The sequence below is a fragment of the Ammospiza nelsoni genome, chromosome 21 (genome assembly GCF_027579445.1).
Source record: "Ammospiza nelsoni isolate bAmmNel1 chromosome 21, bAmmNel1.pri, whole genome shotgun sequence".
NCBI lineage: Eukaryota > Metazoa > Chordata > Aves > Passeriformes > Passerellidae > Ammospiza > Ammospiza nelsoni.
Window position 1 is genome coordinate 4096407 of NC_080653.1, and position 12639 is coordinate 4109045.

Below are 12639 nucleotides of genomic sequence, written 5' to 3' on the forward strand. Positions count from 1 at the left end.
CTCTGACCCTTGGGCCTGTCTGCAAGCAGAGGGTGTTGTTCCATCAAAAGGGGATCACCTTCAGCTGGCCACACCATTGTTTTCCAATTGTTCAGTAACTGAGGTATCTCAAAGCTTGCTTTCATTTCAATCTCGCTTATAGTTTCCATATCCTCAAAATCTTTTGCCAGACAATCATATTTATAAGGCTTTCCTGTTTCATCTTCCCCAACATCACCCACTCCACAACTTGCCAGTTCTGTGCATCACCTGGGAGAGGGAGCCCATTTATTCACCCTGGTACACTTGTTTTGATCCCTTAACCCACACACAGATGGGAATTTCACATCCCACAGAACATTGGCTCCACCAGCCCACTGCCTCCAGGCCAGGCAGTCCCTGGGGCAGCTGATGCCCTGCATGGAGCCCTCACCTTCCTTGGAGCCAGTGGTGGCAGCAGCTGTGCTGGTCCCTGATGCCCGTCCCACAGGGCTGGAGTGCTTCCCAGCCCTGCCTGGGATTTTAAGCCCACTTGGTTTCAGCATGATTCCTCTCTCCTGTAGCTCAGGCTCCTGCTGCCAGTGTCTCCAGAGCTGTCCTGGGGTCACTGCTCAGGATTCTTGATGGTGCACCTCTTCTTCCATGGTCACACACCTGGGGGAGAAGAGCACAAAGAAATCAGATTCAGAATGAGCAGGAGAACGTGGACCAGGCTCCCAAAAAGCAGTGCCCAGCTCTCTCTGTTCTCACAGCCCTAGGGGAGCAGAATCTTTCATTTCTTCTCCTACAAAAAAAGGGTGGTCATTTCTGTCATCTCCTACCTTCATGTTACTTTGTTTTAAAATCAATCTCAAAGTCCTGGGCCAAAGGTGAAACCTCCCAGAGCCATTAAAGAAGAATTTAAAACAGTTTGGGATTTGAGTAACTGAAATGGTTTTGACTGGTTTTAAATCCTAAAGCCTCAGCTTGGCCTCACCTGCCAAGCCTCTGTGATGCTGTCAGAGCCCTGACAAAAGGCACCAACCTTCACACACATGCATACTAAAGGAAATTTTGACCAATATTAACCCCCTTGACTAAAAACACTGTCTAGGAGGTAAAAAGCTTTCCTGATTCTGCTGAATGCTCAGAGCAGCCTCTCCAAAGTGGCAGGGGAAGGAAGGACAATGCCAGTGTCTGAGATGGGGTTTTCAGCTCTATTCCTTAAAAACAAATCCAAAAACTTATCACAGAAAAAAAAGGAATTTGACCCTATGGATTTACAAGAAAATTTGAAAAAAAAAAAAAAAAAAAAACCAAACCCCCAAATTTCCTGAAACTTAAGCATAACTACCAACTATTTATTAGTGAAGTCACAACCCTTCCTTATGTCATTCCCTTCCCTGAAGGCAAATGGAATAAAAACTCCAAATTCCTTGCAAGGATGTTGCATCAGCAAGCAAATTTTATGACACGAAAGGAGAAATAAAGGAAATTACTAAGTTGTTAAAAGAAAAAAAAAAAAAAAGCAGTAACATTCCTAATGGATAAAGAAAAATAATAAAAAATTGAGCCTATCAGCCAAAAGGAATCTTGAGGCAGGGTGTCAGCAGGCTAGAATGGGGAGGAAAAAAATGTGGCAGCAGAGTAAACCAGGGACAATGCCAACCTAACAGCAAGGAGAGCAATCCAAGGAGCAGCCAGACACTGGGGACACTTTCCTGGGCAAAGGAAAAGAGGCAGCACCCCTGAGAATCAAAGATTTACAGATGCTGCAAGGAGGAATTGCAATAATGGGATGGGAAATGATTGAGGCATGAGTAAGGACTTGAACAGAGGCTGGGTCAGAGCGAGCAGAGGGCTGGCAGGGCTCCAGGAAAAGCTGCAGGCAGACACAGAGGAGGGAAAACCACAAGGAGAATTCCAAAGCTGTATTCCTGAGGGCTCACAAATATCTAAAACACCAAAGTGCAGCAAGAGTCAGTCATCCTACATCAGCTTAAAGAGACAGAGAAAGGAGGGATCAGCAGAGACATCCTGGGAGGGAGCCTGAGCAAAAACCTGAGGGATCAAAGCCTTTTCCCCATGTGCCCACCAAGGTGTTCAACAGCTGGGCTGGGTTCAGACACCTGCAGATATTCAGGGCTGGATGCTCCAATCACATCACCCACAGCAGGCATAACAGACAAGACAAGAAACTCTTCCTAAGGAAGAGAAAAACCCAACCTTTCTGCAGCAGAGCTGGTGGGAACAGCTCTGAGCTGGACAGGAGGCTGCAGCTTCCAGCTCTGTTTAGCATAAAACAGGGAGACAAGGAACTCAATCTGGAGGCGAGAAACACTGATCAGCCGGGTTCCTGTTATCTGCCAAGCCATCAGATGTGGCACCTCCCACCCACTCCCTCTCACAGTGCACATTTTGCCCAGGGCTGGCTTTGATTTTACAAACTTGATTTCTAACTCTCCTGCTGGCAGGTGATGTGCTCTACCTAGAGATCTCCATCCATCCCCTCCAGCCTGAGAGTTTGCTCTCTCCACAACATGACTTACTCCTGAATTCACTCATTTCTTGATCCTACATTTTGGTTACAAGGTTGGATGGTGTACTCAGGATTAAGCAACCTGGGGCTGCTGGTGCTTCCACAAAGCTGGCTGAATTAACCAGGAATGTGGATAAGAAGATAAAAAGACACAGGGAAGGAAAAAAACAGCAATAGAGAAGAATTTAAGTAGGAAAAAGTGCCAGAAGAATAAAAGGATTTTACAGTTTTTCATTATTCTGTTAGAGAGCATCTCTAGATCCTTAACTTTGCAGCCAGAACCACATAAACTTTGGGGAACAGTGAATTTAGTGTGTTCCTCTATATTTAGTGTGTTCCTCTATTTCACTGCTCATCTTTTAACAAACAGGAACTTCAGTTCATCCTCTCTCCACATCTCACTATCCCTAAAGATCAGCTGTCCCCTCCCATCACAGGATATTGTGATTTTTCTGCTTTTTCTCAGGACAACTGGATATTTTTACACCGGGGAGAGAAACAACAGGAAGTGTATTCCCACCACATAAATATTTCTGCCAGGAATCTTTACACAAACACATTTGCTTTCAACACACTGATGTTAGAACCAAATGAACTCCACAGGCTGCTAATCATGCTCTCCTTGGAACAGACAGATGCTTTTATCCTGAAACACAGCCAGTTTGTGAAAAACAGCAATCACTTGGTTTTAAAATTTTAGAAGTTTAATAGTAATAAAATGGTTATAAAAATAGTAATACAATTAGAGTAAAAAAAATTTGGACAATTTGGATTAGGACAATATGAGACAATAAAAACAAAGAGTTATGGACAGTCTGGGTACCTGTTTCTGGGCAAAATAAGCCCAAAAAAGGACCCACATTAACAGAGGATTAACCCTTAAAATCAACAGCCTGTTGCATATTCATACTCATACAAGATGCATAAATTCCATTCAAAGAAAAGATTCTGTCTGGTCAGTGTCAGCTTCTTCCTATGAATCCTGACAGTCTTCAAGGCTGAGCAAGGTGAGAAGAGGTTGGCTTCTTCTGATATTGAAGCAATAAATTCTCTTTCTCTGAAAGACTGAGGTGTCCTGTGGCTGCTATCTCAATGAGAATACCTCATTCTTCTCTTTAAAAAGTATCTTACACAGCATAGTTTCTATTTTACCATTAAGTTATAACCTAAAACTATATTTAACACATTACTTAAGACAATTAATACAGCATCACTTTCTAACATAACACATATAATACTCATTTTAATATTTGCCAAAAGCCAATCATAAAATAGGCATTTTTCACACAGTTCATGGCCACACTCACTGGGGTCAGAGATTCAAAACCTTCTCAAATGCCACTGGGAGTCAGAGCAGATGCCCTGCCTCAGCACACCCTGCACATTCATCACCACACAGGGAAATAAGGACGAAATGGAGTAAATTTTACTCTAAATGCAGTTTGTCAGTGCTACACAGATAAAAATAAATGTCTGGGATGCTTTTAAAGAAGTCTGAGCGTGCTGCTAGGGACAGATACTCCTTCTCTGTCACCAGCTTCTCCCCCACTTCAACACAAATATACATGAGCTGATTTTTAGGAAGCTCTGAACACTCAGCTCTTCCAAATGCCACCGTTAGGTCATCTTCACCACCCAGAGCACTGCTGCCTGAGCCATCCTAGTCCCACATTAGTTCCTGGCTGAGTGATGCAGCTTTTATGCTGCAGAAATATCCTTGGCCTGGGACACAGGCCAGCATCTCCACAGGGCACTGCCCTGCTCCATTAGAGATAACAACCAGCTCTGAGCTCCCATACAGAACCCTCAGCTTCCCAACAGGCTCTTTTAGAGCCTTCCTGAAAAACCTACTTCCAGCTCTTCCAAAAAATCTCCCTCCAGCAGCAGAGGTTGAACACAGGCAGATATGTGATGTAAGAAACACATGAACCATCCCTCTTCCCTGGTACTGAAATCAGCCAGAATAGTCTTTAAGCTCTATCCAGAAACTTCAGGGGAACAGAAAATTTCTATTCTCTATATGATATATCATTCCTGTATTCCAATCCATATTACCTGCACAAGCTGCACACTTTGCCTTCCTGCAAAACTTCATGGAAATGTGACTTTCTCCTGATACACTGTACAGAAAACCCCATCTGCTCCTATTCTCTGAGTTATTTATCATTCCCACTCCCCATATTACCTGCACAAACTGTACACTTTGTCTTCCTGTAAAACCTCATGAAAACGTGACTTTCTCCTGATAAACTGTAAAGAAAACTCCATCTGCTCCTCTGGATACTCCAGTGCCACCAGGCTCTGCTTATTTTGTTTTTATTTCCTTTACAAGATATGACAGACAACAAGCATTTTCTAGATCTCTGCTAGATTCTTCCAGCAGTGTTTCCATACCAGGATGAATGGTTCTGTCTGTTCCCACAACCAAGAAAAGCATCCCAGGAATGCACAACACAAAACCCAGCATCAAACAACCAAAATATTCCCTTCCCCATCTTTCTACCAGAAAGGGGGACAGCTGAATGTCAGTCACATCAGCTCAGATTCAGAAAGGGGAATTGTCTGGGGGTGATTTTATGATGATATTTTATTTACTCATCTGCTTTATGGCCAGAATATTTGGGGTATCTTTAAGAGGAGCCAGGGCAGGGTCACAGCCTGGGATCGCTCCAGTGTGCTCTGGGGATGTGAGCCTCATAGGCTCAGATTAAAAAAGGGGAACTCTCTGGGGCTGATTTTATGATGATATTTTATGTACTCATTTGCTTTATGCCCAGAATGTTGGGGATATCTTTAAGAGGAGCCAGGACAGGGTCTCAGCCTGGGACCGCTCCATTCAATTGCTCTCTCCAGTGTGCTCTGGGTGGTGTGGGCTGGGGAACTGTCTTGGGGTGACTTTATGATGATACTTTATATACTTGTTAAAAATAGGTTAGAAACTGGTGTCAAATAGTTGATAATTGTTAAGCATGTACTGTTAGTTTGGCTGTTATATTGCAAAAGGGGTTTAAAGGGCAGTTATAAGAAATCCAGTACCCAAGGTACCATAACACACCTAAGGAAAGCACACCACGAGCCAGCCTGGACAGAACTGTAATGGCCAATCAAGCACCTTAAACCTTCATGCAAATGAAGGATCCAAACAGAAACCAATCCAAAGGGACAAAAACAGGATTAAAAGGGGCATCTGACCCAGGGAACCTGTCCAGCTCCACCTGGGACATCAGGGCCATCATCAGTGCTGCAGCATCCTCAGCAGGAACGCTCCTACTCAGCCCAGGCCCCCGTGCTTTAGCCCTTTCTTTTATTAGAATAAATGCTGAAATCACTTTAGTACTGGGACTCTGGTCTCATTTTTACCATACTCATCTGCTTTACGCCCAGAATTTTGGTGGCATCTTTAAGAGGAGCTCACAGCCTGGGACCCACTCTGTTCAACCTTATTCCAGTGAGCTCCAGGGATGCTGCCTTGTTCTTCTTGTTGGATTGGGTTTTTTGCTAGCTTGAAACAAGAGTCTTCTTCTCTTTCCTTCCCCTAGCCTGCAGGCTGTACCAGGAATTCTCCTTTTTGGTTTTTTGTTCCCTTGAACTGTTTCTGCCTTGGCTTGTGGGAGCAGTGGGGCTGCCCCGAACCAGAGAGCTCAGAGGAGCTGAACCACCAAGAGAAAGGGCATGAAACCCACCAAGAGGGCACTGAACCCACCAAGAGGGCACTGAACCCACCAACAGGGCACCAAACCCACAACTTCAGCTGCTGTGAGGAAATTCAGCAGCTTTCCCATCTGCTCTGCTCTGGGCTGAGCTCCTCTTCCCTGCCACAGACAAAGGGACCCGTCACCATTATCCAGGCCATGTGGTCAGCCCCGTCCTTTTCTTCCCTGGGCATTTTTGCTTTTTTTGTTCTTTTTTTGAGGGTTTTTTCCCCACTAGTATCAATTTCTCTCAGTGGCAGAAGGATGTTGCTGAAGACCTTTTCTCTACAGAGGAAATGCTCATTCCAGAGCATAATCCTCTGAAATTTGTCTCCAAAACTGAGACAGGAACTGTTCTCAACTAAGTACAGATGTACAGCCAAGAGATACCTTTCACCAGGAGCAATATATCTGGATATACCTGGCCAGCACCATGGATAATTACATGAGAGCAGCACACATTAAAAACAAACAACTGGAGGTGCTCAGAGTCAATTATTTCATATTTGATGTAATAAATAATTATATTCTTTATTATATCAATTTATTAATTGATATAATAGATAATATAGAATTGATATAATATAGAATTGATATATTTATATAGTATATTTAGCACACTCCCCAGAGGAAAGCCCTCATGGGTATACACAAAATAAGGATCTCCTCATGTCAACTCACAACAACTGCAAGACAGAGGAACATGTTTCCAGACACCAGACTGAGCTGGTCTGAATCCCATCCTGTGCCTGGTGCTTCCTTCTGGCTGGATCAGGGTGGAAGAAGTGTTTACCCAGCACGACACCCTGGGCAAGGCCTGGGGATTTCACTGCAAGAGCAGATCCATGTGGAATTCCAGCCAGCTGGATCTGAATATTGCTATAACAGTTTGGTCCAGATTGAGGTTTCTGATTTTCTGAATTTGAAAATTCACACGTAAGAAATTAAATTTGATTTTTTCAGTCAGAGATGCACAGATCTTTTTAGGGATGGGGCCCATAGGGAAAAAAAAGGTAAAGAAAAGCATTTAATTATCAGACTGAGGGAAATCAACATTATCATGTTGTCTGAAAGATTAATGATAACAACAATGCAGAGAAGCAGGACAACACTTTTTTAAAAATAATTTTGACTTAAGCAAATAATCAGTGACTTCAAAGACAACTATTTGGATAGGAAAAGGCTAGCACAAGAAAGTATCTAAGACAACTTTTTGACAATCAGTTCCTTGTGCCATTATTTAAACACTATTCCATCTTTCCTCATGTTCATGCTACAGATGAGGAACCAGGGTTTGGGATGCAGCACATTTGCAAGTGGAATTTCAGCCCTTTTCAGGGCTATCATGGCTCAATCTGCGCAAAGGCTCAGCCTCCAAGAGATTTCAGGGTTCCATCCCCTGATCTCTGATTCTCTCACAATCACTGGGTTTCATCCCCTGACTTCTGTCAGAGACTGTTCTAAGGTGATTTAGAAAAACCACCCACCTTAGAACAGCCCTGGAGCCACCTCTGCTGCCCCTCTGAATCAAACACCACCACTGAGGGCAGAAACCTTCAGCATCAGGCACTGTAAAAGTTCAAACAGTAGGTGAAGCTCAGCATCTCCCTGAAAATAAAATGCTAGAGAAGAATGTGATCCCCTGATCACTGGAGGAGCTCTGCACTCACCTCAGTAAGCACACAGAATAAAGGCAAAAAGCTTTCAGAGCCAAATCTGGTGCTCTTTTATTAGGCCTTATATAAAACCTTTACTGGCCTAAAGATACTGATTTTTTTAAAGTTATTTTACGTCTTGTTTCTGAGCATTTGGTTGCATCCACTCCATATTTCCAAGCCTTTCTGCACCTTCCCCACTCCCAGAAAAATGAGATTTTCAGGCAGGAAAGCCCCATCTCCTGGAGTTCTTACTCCTGGATATTTTACACCAGGAACAAGAGCAAATAAAGATTTGGTGCTCCAAGCTCCCCACCTCACAACACTGACCATGCTGCAAGGGTGGGGTAGGGATTTCAAGAACAGAATTTTGCCTTGAAATCCAAATCCAAGGGCCAGACTTGTGTGAAAGGGCCAGGAAATGAATCCCATCAGGGACAGGATATGATAACGCCAAACTGCAGCTTTGCTGATAGAGATAGAGATTATGCTGAGAAGAAAAGGAATTAAGAGATAAAATGGCCTTAAGATGCTCCATCCCATCCAAGGTAATTGTGCCATTCCCTTCTCACTTCTCTGATTAGTTACCCCTGACAAGCCAGCAGAAACCCATTTCTGAAGCACGTGGCAGATTAGGAGTAAATCCTTGCACTTAAGTATAGAGGAAATGAGAGACTCATTTTTAATTAAGGTCAAACTCCTCTCCCAAGAAAACCTTTCCTTCTCCCATAGAGGGAATGGAGACAGAGCACTGCAGGAATGAAAAGTGTGAAAAATACAAATTTTATGATTGGCTTTTTGCAAATATTAACATTAATATTATATGTGTTATGTTAGAAAGTGATGCTGTATTAATTTTCTTAAGTAGTTAAATATAGTTTTAGGTTATAACATAATGTTAAAATAGAAAATATGTAAGATACTTTTTTAAAGAGAGAACTTGCTCCAAGGTAGCAGCCACAGGACACCTGAATCTTTCAGAGAAAAAGAACTTATTGCTCCCTTATCAGAAGAAACAAACTTCTTCCCACCTTGCTCAGCTCAAGAGGAAGAAGCTGACACTGACCAGACAGAATCCTGTGTTTGAATGGAATTTATGCATCATGTATGAGACGTATGAATATGCAACAGGCTTTGCTTTTAAGAGTTAATCCTCTGTTCACCTGTGTCCTTTTCTTGGGCTTATTTTGCCCAGAAAGAGGTACCTGGACCTGGACTGTCCCTAAATTTGTGTTTTTATTGTCTCATATTGTCCTAATCCAAATTGTCCAAATTTTTATTACTCTAATTACTATTTTATAACCATTTTATTACTATGAAACTTTTAAAATTTTAAAACAAGTGATTGGCATTTTTCACAAAAGGAGCATACTGCTCATAGTTATATGTAGGGAAAATCAGGGAATTCTGTCATCCATCAGGTTTTTCTCTCCTGCAGTTGGAGAATTCAAATAGATTTTCAGCCATAAAGCTCAGTTGTCACTACATAATTTCCCTGACAAGTGTGAAGTGTTGTTAACCTCCAGAGAAGGTGTGTTTAGTCTTCTTGCTCACTCAAATTTTGTAAAAATTAGCACAGAATGCCAAGAGAAAGCCTAGAGGAGTTTTAAATAAAAGCTCAGGTATTTTTAAAACTAATTCTAACCTCTGTGATAGACCAAACATCCTGTGATTTACTTCTAAAACAAGATTTTTTTAAAGGAACAATATGCAAAACCCTCCTATTGCACTCTAAAAACCACAATGCAAGTCCTGAGGCAAAGTGCAGAGAGAAGAAGCCAAAGTACATTGAAGGAAGTAATGACATAACCTGTGGAGCAATTTATGGGCTGGATGAGCCTGTGCTCCTCACACTGGCAGAATGCCTCCTGAGGACTGATACAGCAGATAGCAACAGCTCTGTACTAATTGCAGAGCACAACTATCTCTAATTTGTGGGGAAATTCCTGGACATGCTGTTGGTTCTGCATGAGCTTCTGCTCCCTGGAGTTCATCCCTGGGGTCAGGGGACAGTGTCCCTGCAGAGATTCATTAGGGCACGACACCAAAGCTGCAGGAAGGGAACAGAATGTGCACAGAGGTTTCACAACTGCTGTCCTGCAGGTCAGCTCTGACTTGATTTATCACCACTCTGTTCCATTAGAGAAGGAGGCTTTGATAAAATCCAAGTTTTCTGTTCACAGAAAATCTTATTTTTCAAAAACAGCATCTGGAAGAGAAACATGAGGAGAGCAAGCCAAGTGCAGGAAACACAATGATACATGACATATATATTCCATTATAATGGCTTGGCATTTGTCTGCTGGAGAAACAATTTCTTTAATTAAAAAATGAGCTATACAACAACCCAGCCATGCTGTGCAGAGCTGCAGATGGATCTGAACTTTGGGAATTTCCTCACTTTTGACTGCTGATTTAGCACAGCACTGAAGTTCACTCTGGCACTTTATCTGTTACTAACTGGAGTTCAGATGAATACATGTATTTTAATTTGTGCACTTCTATAAACTAACCTCTGTCCTGAACTTTGATTATGAAACAAAATCAGGACCTGGGTGCCTTCTGCCCTTATTTTCCCCCCTTTTACAAGACAGGCTCTGCAGGCCAGCCTGTCTGATGGCACTGCAGTTGCACCACTTTAAACTTGCAGATTATTTGGTTAATAAAACTAGGATGCAACAAGTTCCTGGTGTACCTTGGGACACACTGGGCTTGCCCCTACAGTCCTCAGTGTGCTCCACTAATGCTGCCCAGTGTCCACACACACCCTCAAGTGCACCAGGAAAAGGCACCATGCTAATGCAATCCTTTTGTAATGGTCATCCCAGGATGAAACAGAAGCCTTGTCCTGGGCCCCTGCAGGTGTAACATCTACTTCAGAACCTCCTCAGAACAACCCCAGTGCAAACACCAAGGGAAACTTGGCCCTGCCTCTCCACAAGCTGCCAAAAGCTCAGGCAAGGGATGCAGGATAGGAATACACAACCCTGCCCCTGCTGCAGCCTCTTTCCATGAGTTCTGAAACCACTGTATGAGATATTTCATTCCAAACAATTTCAGCCTTTGCTGCCCAGGAGAGCCCCCAGCAGTTGCCAGTCCCAGTTTATCCAAGCCAACCTTCTGCCCACCTGTGCCCTTTGCACAGCTCTGGCCCCCTCCCACTGTGCCCAGCTGCCAGGAGAGCTCTGCCTTCTCTGTGCCCTGTGAGCAGGCAGTGCTCTCCTTTGAGGAGTCCTGGGGTACGAGACTCACCAGTTCTGGGTCATCTCAGCTGACTTCTCCAAGCCCCCTCACTTGAGCTCAGTCTGTTCTAGACATGGGCAACCCAAAGTGCAGGCTGCATCCCAGGCAACCTCACCAGGCCAGGGACAAACTTTATACCAAACATCATGAGCTCATTCCTTCAAACAAAGCAACTGCTCCCAAAAGTTTAAAGAACAATTAACCCCTCTTCACACTCTGGGTGTTAAGATACAACAGCAGAGAAGCTAAAAAGTAAATATAGACTATGGTAGAAGCAGTTGGGTTGGAAGGCACCTCTAAATATCCAATCTCTAGTGACCCATAGCTAAGATCCAGCACTGACAGCCAGGACTCCTGCTTCCCTCTGCCACAGGGGTCACTGATGTCCTGGCTGCACACAGAGGGATGGTGACAGTGCCACTCTGAGGGGGCAGAGCAGGGGGTTACACCACTGGTACCTCTGGAAAGAGCTGATGTCACCAAACCAAAGACACTGAGCAGCAGCAAACCCCCTCTCCGTGTGGGACACCAAGGGCAAACCCCATCCCCTGTCCCCACACAAACATCCTGCTTGTTCTTTTCCTCATGGAACAGAGCAGTGCTGGACACTCTTGTTCCCAGCACCCTCCTCCTCCTCCCTGCTGATTCACCAGCCCAAACTTAGCCTTCCATTTCAGCAATGACCTCTGGGCTGTGGGCATTAATTGCTGCTTTCTCTACAAACACTGCTAACCCTCACTGACACTGCCATATCCACACAGCTCCCACCACAACCAGTGGTGCAGACAGGGAGAACAGTGATCTGGAGAGTTTGCTTTCAGTTAATCATGGAGTTTCTTAATTTACCACCTGCAACCTCACTCATGTCACACACTCCTCACACAACAGGAGTTTGGACAGCTCATGGACCTTAAAGTACAAGAAGGATCACATCTTATTCAAATTACACCCTATCATATATCACATCCCTATCAATGGCCAAAACCATAGTTTTGGCAAGTTATAACACTGACAGATAGAATCTGTGTGGCAAGAGGAGATAAGATATCAAATTGGATCCTTTTTCTGCACACCCTGCCTTGCAAAAGCCTATGTTTACTGTGGATTGCACCTCATGGAGAGAGGCAAGATCCCAGCTCAGCCTCTGGGCACTGAGCAGCACAGGATGGCTCCCTAGGATGAAATGCATGGGGAGTTGGGATTGCAGTTTCTAGGGAGGGAGAAGATAAATCCCCACCCTGTGCAGTCAGATTGCACAGGAGGTGTGCAGACCCACATGCCCACCCCACAGGACCTGCTGGGCTGGCAGGAACAGGAGATGTTGCCACATCTGGGCCAGGCTGTCAGTGCCAGCCTCCTCCCACAGCAGCAGAGAGGCAGCAGGAGCTGGAGTAATGCTCAGCCTGGTTTCTGTCAGCAGCTCTGTCCAGACACTGCCATGCCACTGAGGAGCACACACAACAGTCTGTGATGTGTAGATGCCAACAGCCAAAAGGAAAGGGTCTGCACAGACAGATCAGTGCTAAAAATGAGTAGGCAGGACAGATGGAGC

At 44.1% G+C, this 12639-nt stretch overlaps 1 protein-coding gene across 1 annotated transcript in view; it reads right to left on the minus strand.

Moving 5' to 3' along the window:
- CLIP2 (CAP-Gly domain containing linker protein 2) overlaps positions 1-12639 on the minus strand; it is an 80988-nt gene that overhangs the window by 62853 nt on the left and 5496 nt on the right. Inside the window, exon 2 of the mRNA XM_059486823.1 lies at positions 413-633. Within this exon, the coding sequence (XP_059342806.1) occupies positions 413-524 (112 nt within the window). The 5' untranslated portion in view covers positions 525-633. The remainder of the gene's footprint in view (positions 1-412; positions 634-12639) is intronic.